Here is a 13,844-nt window from a genome sequence, read left to right on the forward strand (position 1 = left end):
GTGTTTAAAAGGCTTTTAGATAAACACTTGAATATGCATGGAATGAAGGGATATAGAGCACATACAGGCAAAAATGATTAATTTAAGTAGCCATCATGTTAAAGACAGACATCGTGAGCCAAAGGGTCTGTTTCTGCATTGTCCTGTATCTTCTATGCTCTAAGTATTAAAAGACAGATTACAGAATTCAGTTTATGGACGTTGGGCTTATGGACATGACGGTCACGGTGGGGCAGCGGTAGAGTTGCGGCCTTACAACGAATGCAGCGCCGGAGACCCAGATTCGATCCCGACTACAGGTGCTGTCTGTACGGAATTTGTGCGTTCTCCCCGTGATCTGTGTGGGTTTACTCCGAGATCTTCAGTTTCGTCCCTAGTGGGTGTAGGATAGTGTTGCTGTGCAAGGATCGCTGGTCTGCGCGGACCCGGTTGGCCGAAGGGCCTGTTTCTGCTCTGTATCTCTAAAACTAAAATTAAAATTTAGTTTACACAGAAGCAGAAAAAACATCCTGTCGCTGCTAGTGTGTGGTCTTCATATCTTTGCTAAAGAATTGGAGAGTCTAATATCTGCTGTCGTTATGATAACATTTCTGTTTGTATTTGCCAACATTGAAGAGTATCATAACTTGTGCATTAATCTACATGTGCTGCAACTTTGAAGGTTCTGGGGGTTCAATGTTGGTTCGCAGCCATTGAGCAGGAATCTTTTCAACCATAATTGGGGGAAATTATTGACATGATTCCACATATTAATAAATTATGTTCACTATAAAACGTACTGGAAATGTTACAACATTGTGTAACATTTAGAAACATAGAAACATAGAAAATAGGTGCAGGAGTAGGCCATTCGGCCCTTCGAGCCTGCACCGCCATTCAATATGATCATGGCTGATCATCCAACTCAGTATCCTGTACCTGCCTTCTCTCCATACCCCCTGATCCCTTTAGCCACAAGGGCCACATCTAACTCCCTCTTAAATATAGCCAATGAACTGGCCTCAACTACCTTCTGCGGGAGAGAATTCCAGAGATTCACCACTCTCTGTGTGAAAAAGGTTTTCCTCATCTTGGTCCTAAAAGATTTCCCCCTTATCCTTAAACTGTGACCCCTTGTTCTGGACTTCCCCAACATCGGGAACAATCTTCCTGCATCTAGCCTGTCCAACCCCTTAAGAATTACTTTCTGAGGCATAATTACTCAATTTCTCTATAAAACTGCCTAAAGTTTGTACGTGGATTCTCTCATTTAACGCTTTTAAAATGTAACTAGACCAAGTGGGACCCGTTGGGTTGTGGGGCGGAGGCCTGCGGCGTCACACACACACACACACACACACACATACACACACACACACACACACACACACACACACACACTAATCACCCCCCACACACATACTAACCTCCCCCCTTGATATGATATTAATATTATTCATTTGCTCCTTTTTCCCCCAACCCCCGCCTTATCCACTCACGCATAACCCCAACTGCGCAGACGCGGTTAGAGAGGGAGAGGGAGGAGGGTAGAGAGGGAGGGGGACGGGGTAGAGAGGGAGAGGGGGAGTGGTAGAGGTGGAGGGGTGGGGGGGTAGAGACACAGGGGAGGGCTGGTCCACAAACGCAATACTCCAGCACTCACCCATAGGCCCAATACTCACCACTCCCTGGAGAGGGAGAGGGGGTCAGAGAGGGAGGGGGTGGCGGGGGGGGCAGGGAGGGAGAGGGGGGGAGAGGGGGGCCAGAGAGGGAGAGGGGGGGAGAGGGGGGCCAGAGAGGGAGGGGTTAGAGAGGGAGGGGGAGGATCACGTTCTATTTGATCTTATTTGATTGTGCACGCCAGATTGCATTCGTCGAAACACATAAAGGTTGCAATATCTCACCCCTGTCCAATTGTGATGTGGCGAAAATGAGATCCATAACTGAAAAGCAGTTAATATTTTGAAATAAACGATTAAAACTTCATAAACTTTGGAAATATAGGTTGGAATGCGACGGGAAGATGTTTATTCCATCGAGAGAAAAAATGTGAGTAGCATGTGTGAAAATGGGAAGGCTGTGGTCAAGCGTTTAGGAAGAAGATACAAATTAAAGAGATTAAAAGAAAGCCAACACAACCGTGCATACACACGGAAATTTAGAATGTTGAGAACAAAGGGAAGAGTTTTAGTATAATACTAGACCAAGGGGGACCTGTTGGGTCCCGTCCCCTCAACGCGTGGTTGTGGTGGTGGGGGGGGGGGGGGTCTGCAGCATCACATTCACACACTAACCACCCCCTACACACACACACTAACCCCCCCCCCCCTTGATATTATATTAATATTATTAATTTGCTCCTTTTCCCCCACCCTATCCACTCACGCATTACTCCCAACTGCGCAGGTGTGGTTAGAGAGGGAGTGGGATAGAGAGGGAGGGGGGAACGATTAAAACTTTAAAAACTTTGGAAATATAGGTTGGAACTGGACTGAGTGGGACCCGTTGGGTCCCAGCATCACACGGGGGGGCTGGTCACCAATGCAATATTCCACTTCTCCACCAATTCCAATATTGCTCGCCAGTGGGTGGGGCGTGCTGTTGCGCTAGTATGGGTGCTGTGGGCCAAATGTACTGGTTTCAAGAGGGCTAGTATAGACATTGTGGGCCGAATGGATTCTTGGGCTGGCATCCAACTGTTGCAACGATTTTAAAAGCCAAGGCAAACAATTGGGCTGCAGCCACCTGACAACCAAAATGCATTTTGTGAACACAAACTTGGTAAAAAAGGCTAGGCAAACAATTGGCCTGCAACAACCTGACAACCAAAATTCATTTTACGAACACAAACTTGTTAAAAAGGCGAGCAAACAATTGAGCTGCAGCCACCTGACAACCAAAATTCCTTTTGTGAATACAAACTTTTAAAAAAGGCGAGGCAAACAAGTGGGCAGCAGCCACTTTACAGTCGCATCGAGGGGACTCACCGTGGAGTAGAAGTGTGTTCAGTTTTATTCGCAGCTCAGAGAGCCGTGACCCTCTCGCTTCCTGGGTCTGGCAGAGACTGAGTGAGGGACTACACTTCCAGGTTTTATAGTCCTTCCCCCCTGCCGCCAGCGGGGGCAGCAGAGAGAATGGCAACTTTTTAAAAAAACATGAATATCTCTCTGATTTTTCACCGATGGGAAAAATCCTCCGGGCCCGGAAGGCGGAGGGGGGCTCTGAGTGAGTTGGCCAAAAATGACGGCCGTAGGTGGCGGCGTTCTCTCGGAAATCGCAGCACAGTGGGCCAAAAGCGGTCAAGATCAGACTTTTAGTAATATAGATGCCACGGGAAGATGTTTATCCCGTTGAGGGGAAAAATGTGAGTAGCATGTGTGAAAATGGGAAGGTTGTGGCCAAGCGTTTTGGAAGAAGATACAAGTTAAGAAGATTAAAAGAAAGCCAACACAACCATGCATACGCACTGAAATTTAGAATATTGAGAACAAAGGGAAGAGTTTTAGTATAATACTAGACCAAGGGCTGCAGGCAGGGTGGGGCAGGCCGGCCGGTCGAGTGCGATTCATGGCGAGCGGGAGGCGACAAAATTACTGCGTGTGGGGTGGGTGGGGGTTAACGTAACTCGCAGCTCGTGCAAAAACAGTGCCCAGCAGGCTGCGCATTGAAAACTGCATAGCTGGCCGTGAGCAGAGCCATTGTGACGTCATCAGGAAACAAAAATAAGTCTGCTAATGAAAGTAGAGGAAGAATGAAATGTAAAACCAGAGGCAGGTAAATGGTGGAAGGGGACAGGGAGGAGAAAAGGGAAATGTAGGTCTCGGGATAGGAGATGAGCATACGGAGGAGGGGAAAGGAGTAAATGACTGGCTTGGTTGGGATGGAAAACAAGAGAAAGGGAGGGGGATATTAGTCAAGAGAGGGAGTCAAAAGTCATGTGTGCCTAATTATCATATGTACCGAAAACAGAAGGATGAAATTCTTACATGCAGCAGCATAACAGGTCTGTAAACACAATACTCATAGATAACAGTTGGCCAAATTTGTAGGAAGGAATTACAGATGCAGTCTGAAGAAGGATCTCAACATGAAACATCACCCATTCCCTTTCTCCAGAGATGCTGCCTGTCCCGCTGAGTTACTCCAGTATTTTGTTCTATCTTCGATAACAGTTGGCCCTCAGGTTCCTATTAAATCTTTGCCCTCTCAACGTAAACCTATGCCCTCCAGTTCCTGATCCCACTACTCAAGGTAAAAGATGGTGTACATTCACCTCATGATTTTACACACCTCTATCAGATCACCCCTCAGCTTTATGCTCTCTAAGGAATTAGGTCTTAGCCTGCTCAACCTCTCCCTATAGTTCAGGCCCTCCAGTCCTGGCAATATCCTCGTAAATCTTTGCTACATTCTATCCACCTTCACAGCATCTTTCCTGTAGCAGGATGACCAAAACTAAACACAATACTTAGTGGCCTCACTGTGTCTTGTACAACTTTAACATAACGTCCCAACTTGTATGCTCCATTCCCTGACTGATGAAGGCCAAATTGATGTATTTACTTTGTTAATGCAACTTATTTATTTATCTGCCTTCTATTTTCGGTCCTATTATTAAGTATTTTCCTTGTAGTTTCTTTAGTCGCCAAGCATTGTTATGAATAGTTTGCACATTTTTTTCTTGTTTTAGTTCTTTGATGTGGTGCCGTCCAGTGAGAGACCATTACCTGAGCAAGACTGGTATCATGGAGCTGTTCCTCGGATAGAAGCCCAGGAGCTGCTGAAACAGCAAGGAGATTTTCTGGTCCGAGAAAGTCACGGCAAACCCGGTGAATATGTCCTTTCTGTTTACTCGGAAGGGCAACGCAGACACTTTATCATCCAGTATACTGACGTAAGTACTTATGGAGGGAAAAAATATTTTTAAATGTATTCATCCACTGATAACCTATTGTGCAGGTTAAAGATGAAAATGTTAACTTTTCATCTATCTTTGACAGTACCTCATAATCAAGTATTATTTGTTCCCATCCTAGTTCTGTGCATTTTAAAAGAGTTAAGGGAGCCAATGTGGAATCTGCAGATTCTGGCTCTGGTGCTACAATTGACATTGTGGGTGGGTGGGTCATTTGCGAGGCTGAGTGCCCCAGACTTTCAGTACTTCTAATGAAGGGACCCGGGATCCTCAATGCCCTCCTTTTCCATAAGGAGTGACAGTTTTTCAAGGGATTTTTGAAATCACCCATGAATTGCTCCTTCTCCTCACCTCACTTTACTAGCTTTCTCCCTTCTACTCTATCAATTTGCAGATTGATGCCAACACAAAACATCGCCTGTCCATTTCCTTCCACAGATGCTGCCTGAACTGCTGTGTTTCTCCAGCACTTTGTTTTTTTGCTCTTGAGTCATTCCCCCTGCTCCTGATAATCTCTTGCCATAACTGAAGGTGCTGTCGTGTATGAAGGTAGACAAATCTCCAGGGCCTGATCAGATATATCCGAGGAAATTGCGGGAGCCCTGATTGAAATTTACGTGACAAGTCGTCCTGAAATACAGGATTGGTGCCGGAAGACTGGAGGGTGGCAAATGTTGTGCCTCTTTTCAAGAAGGGCTGCAGGGAAAATGCTGGGAACTATAGGCCGGTGATCTTAACATCTGTAGTTGGAAAGTTACTGGAGAGTATTCTGAGGGATAAGTTATACAGGCATTTGGATGGGCAAGGGCTGATTAGGGATAGTCAGCATGGTTTTGTACGTGGGAGGTCGTGTCTCACAAATCTGATTGATTTTTTTGAAGACGTGACCAAAAAGGTCGATGAGGGCAGAGCTGTAGATGTTGTTTACATAGATTTCAGTAAGGCGTTTGACAAGGTTCCACGTGGTAGGCATCTCTGGAAGGTAAGATCGCTTGGGATCCAAGGAGAGATAGCTGAATGGATAACAAATTGGCTCCATGGAAGGAAGCAGAGGGTGATGGTGGAAGGTTGCTTCTCGGACTGGAGGCCTGTGACAAGTGATGTGCCTCAGGGTTCGGTGCTGGGCCCGTTACTGTTTGTCACCTACATCAATGATTTGGATGAGAACTTACAGGGCAAGATTAGCAAGTTTGCTGATGATACAAAAGTGAGCGGTTTTGCAGACAGTGAAGATGGATGTGAAAGATTGCAGCAGGATCTGGATTGATTGGCCAGGTGGGCGGAGGAATGGTTGATGGCATTTGCTGATGTGTGTCCTCATTGAGGGATGGTCTTGCCTATGGAAAGTGGTCTAGGTTTCTCGTGGTCTCGTCATGGACCTATCCTCTGGTAAAATGTTGATAGGCAGTCGCAGGTTGGTAGAGGCCCTTTATTTTAGAGTATAAGGATCATTCTGAATGATCACAATTAATGGCGGTGCTGGCTCGAAGGGCCGAATGGCCTCCTCCTGCACCCATTTCTATGTTTCTATTCATTCAGGTGCTTTAGCGAATGACTTGACAAAGGTTTATGCAACAAGGGTGTATGAACGCAAATGCTGTCTGCTACCTGCAGCTAATGTCTGTCAGAGATAGAAGTAATCTGGTTCTGTAGCAGGGGTGATGTAGGTTGAACAGTGTGTACCAAGATTGAGTCTGAGTAGACCTGTTGGTTAAGATCTTACTTTGCATATCTTGTAGCAAATGTAGAATTTCATAGCAGATGGTAATCATGCAGAAAAGTGTGCATTCCCTAATTTTGCATTGTTCATTGAAAAGTCATGTTTATGATTAATTTTGTAATTAGAATATCTGCTTGGTGCATTGATGAGCATTAATGAAGCTTTGCTTTTCTCATTTCTACTCTTTTTATCCCGTTTGTCTATTTTTTATATAAAGTAGCCTATCCAAGTCTCAGAAGGTTTATTTTTCTTTTCTGTATAGTTTGCAACTTCCTTAAAGTACAAAACTTTGATGCTTTTTTATTGTATAAGTAATTCTCGCTGGAGTTTAGAAGGATAAGGGGGGGAACACTTTGAAACTTACCGAATAGTGAAAGACCTGGATGTGGAGAGGATGTTTCCACTAGTGGGAGAGTCTAGAACCAGGGGCCATAGCCTCAGAATTAAAGGATGTTCCTTGAGGAAGGAGATGAGGAGGAATGTCCTTAGTCAGAGGATGGTGAATCATATCTGCCTCAAATATTACTCCTGGCGATGCATTCCAGGCACTCACCACCCTCTGTGTAAAACATCTTGACGTGCACATCTCCTTTAAACGTTGCTCCTCTCACCTTAAAACTATGCCCTCTAGTATTTAATTTTTCCATTCTGAGAAAAAGATTCTGTCCATATCTATGCCTCTCATAATTTTGTATCCATCTGTCAGATCTCCCTGCAACCTCCAGAGAAAACAATCCAAGTCTAATATCCCCTAATACAGGCAAATTTCCTTTGCACCCTTTCCAAAACCTCCACATCCTTCCTCTAATGGTCTGACCAGAACTGCACACAGTTATCATACAAATGTAGTATTTTACAGTACATGTGCATGCAACTCAGCCCAATTCACCTGTGCATTCTCTCTAGAGAAGCCATTATTTCCTTCTATACTTTCTATTCATAAGCTGGAATATGTATTTGGCTCTCTCTGCTCTACTTATTTTAACTCTCCTCTGAAAGGTGCTTGTTCCTTCAATTTATACTGATGAATCACATTACCAGATCAATGCCTTTGTTCAAGTAAGCCAAGCTTTGTGAACTCTGACCGCTCAAGGAAGCTGCCGAAAACTTCAGGAAGGAACTGTATGTTTTTGCAATGCTGCTTATCGAGTTTGAGATACAGGCCTGCTTATTTCTGGCCTTTCAATCTTGCTTCTTATTGTTATAACCCACCCTCATCTTTTCCAACCCTCAACAACTTTTCCTTACCTGGGGCTTGCTGTAGAGCGCTCAGTACTAAACAAGACACCGTCTACCAGCACATTGGTGCAGCAGGCAGCCCTGTTGCCTCACAGAGCCAGAGACCCGGGTTTGATCCTGATCCTGGGCTCTGTCTGTGTGGAGTTTGGAAGTTCTCCATGTGAACTCATGGGTTTCCTCCCAGTGCTCCGGTTCCTCCCGCATCCAAAAGACATGCTAGTTTGTAGGTTAATTGATCTCTATAAAATCCCCCCCAGTGTGTAAAAAGTGAATGCAAAAAGGGGATAAGTGATATAGAACTAGTGTGAACGGGTGATTGATGGTCAGCATGGCCTCCATGGGCCAAAGGGCCGGTTTTCATGTTGTATCTCTAAAAGTAAGAGGTAAAAAATGTTTATTTTGTTTCATTTAATTTTACTTGACACCCACATGATGATAATCAGCATAAGTGAAAATAGTATAGATACTATAGATAAATTAAAAATATAAAGTGCTAGAAACACTTAGATCAGGCAACATCTACGGTTAAAGAAACAGAGTTAGCATTTCAAGTTGAGGACCTTCATCAGGTCTTTCATTAACTCTGTTTCTATTTCCACAGGTGATGGCTATCTTGTTGAGTGTTTCCAGCAATTCCGCTTGTACTTCAATTCTCCTTTGGTCTTGAACCGAAACGTCACCAGTCCATGTTTTCCAGAGATGCTGCCTGACCTGCAGAGTTAAGGGCCTGTCCTACTTGGGCGTCATTTGCGATAATTTACGCAACATCATTTACGCGTCACGACGCACGACTCGTGCATCGTGCCGCGCACGTGATGCGCGCATGGTGCGTGGTGACGTAGGCAGTGACGCGCGGTTGCACGCGGCACCCCAGGAGTTTGGGATGTACACAAATGATGCCCAAGTGGGACAGGCCCTTAACTCCAGCAATTTGTGTGTTAACCAGCATCTGCAGGTCTGAAGAAGGGTTTCGGCCCGAAACGTCGCCTATTTCCTTCGCTCCATAGATGCTGCTGCACCCGCTGAGTTTCCCTAGCAATTTTGTGTACCCTCTGCAGTTCTTTATTTCTACTGTTTCCGTTTTTTTAATTTTCAGACACTATAGATTGCTGGACTGTTGTTATTTGACTTGCAAAACATTTTTTTAAGCTGGTTAATACATTTATGTATTTTATTCATTCTTTTACACAGAATCAATATCGATTTGAAGGAACTGGATTTCCCACGATACCTCAGCTTTTAGAACATCATTACAGCACAAAGCAAGTAATCACAAAAAAATCAGGAGTAGTCCTTTTGAATCCTGTTGTTAAGGTACAGCAACCATATGACATCACTTTACTTTATCCGTGCTGAAATAAATTGATCTGCAACGTTGTTTTCTATCAACGAACAAACTGCTGGAGGAACTCTGTTGGTCAGGCAGCATCTGTGAAGGAAATGGAGAGAAGACCCTTCCTCTGGACTGAGAGTGTGGGGAAGAGATAAACAGTATAATGAGGTGAATGGAGAGACAAAAGCTGGCAAGCGATAGGTGGATCAATGTGAGGAGGGTGGAATTGAGAGGGTGGGGTAAACGGAAGTTGGGGCGTAATTTTGTGAAGATAACCAGTGGTTGCAGAAGATGGAATCTGGGAAAGAAAAATGGAGTATGAGACCAAATAAGGGAGATGTGGTCGGCAAATTGGAACATTGGGAACTGTGACCCGGTGGGAGGAGTGTGTAGGTGATGGACAGATGTACTGGGTTAGGAAGAAGCTGGGTTAGAAGGTTCGGCAAAGCAAGGTATGTGAGAGGATTTTGGCAGATGGAAGGGGAGCATATCATCAGAAGTTGGAAAATTTAGTGTTCATGCCCAGAGGTTCATGCCCACTCGGTGGCATTTGCCTCACTTATGGGCAGGGGATTTGAAATGACTAGCAACCGGCAGCTTCAGGCGACCAGGGAGGACAGAATGCAGTAGCTCGGTAAAGTGGTTGCTTCGTCTGCATTAGGCCTCAGTGATGTAGAGGAGGCTACATTGAGAGTAGCTACGATGCAGTAGACAAGATTGAAGGAGACGCAGATGAATATCTGTCTCACCTACAAAGGGCTGGTTGGGTCGCAGTGAGAATATCCTGGTTATGTAATAATTGTAGTGTAAAATATTTTATTAAGTAAAAGATTAGCTTGACTTTTTTGGGTTCTGAATAAACTGAAGTTTTATAATTCTGTACCATATTAGAGGAACTATGGGGATCAGGAAGCTAGAGGCTTGCATACCAAGCTTTTCTGATAGTGCTTCCTGTTATGCTTAAGGAAAAGACAATTAATAATAGTGGGAGAGAATGTTGTTTTCGGTGGACTTGGAAATTGGATAAACAGAAACTTCTGTGGGTAACTGATAAAGATCCTTGCATTGTTTAAGAAGGTACTACAGATGCTGGACCTGTTTCCTGTTATGAAAACGTTTTGTGATCAAGCGTTTGTGATCGATATAACCACAGTATGACAATTATAGTATTAGTGACAAGTATACTTTGAATGGGTACAGCCTGTGATTGATTTGCGGTAAACGTCATTGCTGCAACTCTGTATAAACGTGACTACGTTTGCAAAACACTATAAAATATGCCGTATGTCTTCATTCATTATGGTTCAGGAGAGTTAAGTGTCTGTTGAATACTTGACTCTGTATCCCTGACACTCTCGCCGGCTGATGATCAGTAAAGCTTGAGCTGGTTTACCTAACCCATTGTGAATTGTCTTGTCTTTAAGAAGTGAACAGCTGGATGTAAGTGAGGGAGGTGGTGTAGGGGCAAGGACAAGTATAGTGCTGGTTGCTAGCCATTTCAAATCCCCTACGGTTGCAAGGGGAGGGATGATAGAACCTGAGAGAGTCACGGAGACTGGGCCCTGTGAAAAGCAGAAAGGGGTTGGAGGGGAGATTGTGAGGTAGAAAGAGGTTGGATGGGGAAATTGTAACAGATGGCTACGATCAGAAGATTGCAATATGATCCCAATACCTGTCACATCTTCTCCTCCACACCCCTTTCTGCTTTGCGCAAGGACCTGAATGCCTGGTCCTCTCATCACTCCCAACCCATTATTCCTCCTGCAACCATAGGAGGTCTGGCAACTGTCCCTAAACCTCCACCCTCACCTCCATCCAGAGGCCCCAGTAGGCTTTGCAGGTTAGACCGAGATTCACCTGCACCTCCTCCCAACTCATCTGCAGCTTTAGGTGCTCTCGATGTGGCCTCCTCTACATCAGTGAGACCAGGCGTAATTCAGTGACCGCTTTGCCGTGCAGTTGCGCTCTGACCACCATGGCTATCTAGAGTTCCTTGTTGATAGCCATTTCAGTTCCCCTCCCCATTCCCACACCAAGCTGCCTATCTTCAGCCTCCTCCACTACCAGGATGAGATCGAATGCAAACCAGAGAAACAGCACCTCGCATTGTGTCGCCGTAGCATATAACCCAATGACATGAACATTGAATTGTCTACCTTCAGGTAATCTACTTCCCCTCTATCCACCCAGATCTTCTCAGTCATACCCTACTTTGCCCTAACACACCCTCCCACCCTACTTTCCCCCATCCGTTCCTTTAGGAAGGAGATGAGAAAGGATTTCTTCAGTCAGAAGGTGGTGAATCTGTGGAATTCTTTGCCACAAAAGGCTGTGGAGGCCGTCATTGATTATTTTTAAGGCAGATATAGATTCTTGATTTGTATGGGTGTGAGGAGGAATGGGGAGAAGGCAGAAGAATGGGGTTAGGAGGGAACGATAGATCAGCCATGATTGAATGGCGGAGTAGATGGACCGAATGGCCTAATTCTGCTCCTATCACATGACCTTATATCTGCCCACCCCGTCTCCCTTATTCGTCTCATGCCCCACCTTCCTTTCCCCATCATATTCCATCATCTGCCTCCTCCAATTATGAACCAGCCTCTATTGTTATTTTCACCTATATCCTCCCCACTCCATCCACCAAGCCATCCTCCTCCCTGGATCCACTACCACGTGGCAGCTCTTGTCGCTGCCTCTACTTCTTTAAACTGGCTATCACCCCTCCGTGTCTCGAGGAAGGGTCTTGACCCAAAATGTTAACTGTTCTTTTCACTGTACAGATGCTGCCTGACCTGCTGTGTTCCTCCAGCAGTTTGATGTTTTTTTTGCTCCAGATTCCAGCATGTGCAGTCTTTTATAGTTACAGTCTTACAGCGTGGAAACAGGCCCTTTGGCCAACTTGCCCACACTGACCAACATGCCCTGTCTACATTAGTCCCACCTGCCTGTTTAAACCACTTTTCCACTTGTTCTGCCCGTCAGCAGTGTTCGACGTCACAGTGGGATCCCGAATCTCATTTACATAAAAATTTGGGATTTTAAAACAAAACTCAGTTTTAATCAAGTTCTTGCATTTTCATTAAGAGCTAACATTGTGTTTAGGTTATTTTAAAGGGAAATCGCGATTTTCATTGTGGGGGGGTGGGACTGGGGGGGAGGTGAGGAGTGGGGGAGCAGGGGGATAGAGGGGGAGCGGGAGGGGAAGGTGAAGTGAGGGAGGAGGGGGGATAGAGGGAGAGGAGGGGGGAGGGGGGGAGGTAGTGGGGGAGGTAGAGAGTGGGAGGGAGAGGAGGACAGTGGGGGAGTGGGATAGGTGGGAGGTGAGGAATGGGGGAGCAGGGAGATAGAGAGAGAGAGGGGTAGGGAGGGGAGGGGGGTTATGGAGGGAGTGACTGAGGGTAGGAGAAAGGAGAGGGAGGGAGAGGTGAGGGAGGGATTTGGGAGGGGAGGAAGGTAGGGGAAAGAAGAGTGAGAGTGAAGAGGAGGGGGAGGGAGTGCTGGGGGATGAGGGAGAATGGAGGAGGAGAGGGGTAGGAAGAGCGATGGCGAGGAGCAGTTGGGGGAGGGTTGCCGTGACTCGCGTCACAACAGGGATCTCTGGCGTCACAACGGGAACCACTCAGCCGCGTCTGCGCAGTTGGGGGCTGTGGGTTAGTGGTGGAATATTTTGATGAGGGACAGGGCCCAACAGGTCCGCACTTGGTCTAGTATCTCTCTAAACCTGTCCTATCCATGTACCTGTCTAAATGTTTCTTAAATATCTTTAAAATCTTTTCTGTTAACATTGTTTTGTAAACAATGAATAATTCAATCAGTATTATGCAGCTTTCACTGCCAAATGTCGTAATCCCATCTGCTGTTGAAACAGTTGCTTTGGTCAAATAATTTAGTCTGAAGATAGATACAAAAAGCTGGAGTAACTCAGCAGGACAGGCAGCATCTCTGGAGAGAAGGAATGGGTGACGTTTCGGGTCGAGACCCAAATAATTTAGTCTGTTTACCATAAATAATAAATATTCAGTAGTATCCCGCACCTAATTCACCTTCACATTTGAAATTACAAATCCAAATGATATGATTTATCTTGTGCTAATACTGTAGCTATCAGATAATAGGATCCCTGTGAAATGGAAAATTTCCAATTAAGATCTTTGTGCAATGACTTAATTTCTGTTACATTATCACTCTTATTTCATATAGAAAGGCTCTCGAGGCTAGCAATTCCAACTCAAATTCTGCCACCGGATCAATCCCAATTTTATGTCAGCTTTTAGGTTAGTCTCAGCATCACTCCAACTCCCAGAGGCATTGGTGTTTATTGGTGGTGCCTGCAACAATATAATGCATAGGTTTTGCTGAGTTGGGCCCACTGCAGATATTTGCTTTCCACATGATAAGTCGACTTGCATTTGTTGGACAACAGACCCCTGGACTCCCGCAGAGGTGTCTATTATATTACAAGGCCTTTGCCTGAAATAATCTGGTCACAAAGGCAAGCTAAAACATGCTTTACCCATGAAACTATTGAGAATATCTTTGCCAATCTCTGGAGCCAAATCCCCACCTTTAATTCCTCAAAATTGACTAATTTTTAATGCTTTCAAACAAACCTGAGGTTCAAAAGCCTTTTGAAACTAGTAAGAATCAAAGGTTAA

The 13,844-nt window shown here is 45.2% G+C and overlaps 1 protein-coding gene across 1 annotated transcript in view; it reads left to right on the forward strand.

The window, feature by feature from the left end:
- Positions 1 to 13,844, forward strand: part of fer (FER tyrosine kinase) — a 146,358-nt gene that overhangs the window by 110,134 nt on the left and 22,380 nt on the right. Inside the window, exons 11-12 of the mRNA XM_033017393.1 lie at positions 4,670 to 4,873; positions 9,045 to 9,167. Coding sequence (XP_032873284.1) covers positions 4,670 to 4,873; positions 9,045 to 9,167 — 327 coding nt within the window. The remainder of the gene's footprint in view (positions 1 to 4,669; positions 4,874 to 9,044; positions 9,168 to 13,844) is intronic.

Source organism: Amblyraja radiata, chromosome 3, assembly GCF_010909765.2.
Source record: "Amblyraja radiata isolate CabotCenter1 chromosome 3, sAmbRad1.1.pri, whole genome shotgun sequence".
In the NCBI taxonomy this organism is placed as follows: Eukaryota; Metazoa; Chordata; class Chondrichthyes; order Rajiformes; family Rajidae; genus Amblyraja; species Amblyraja radiata.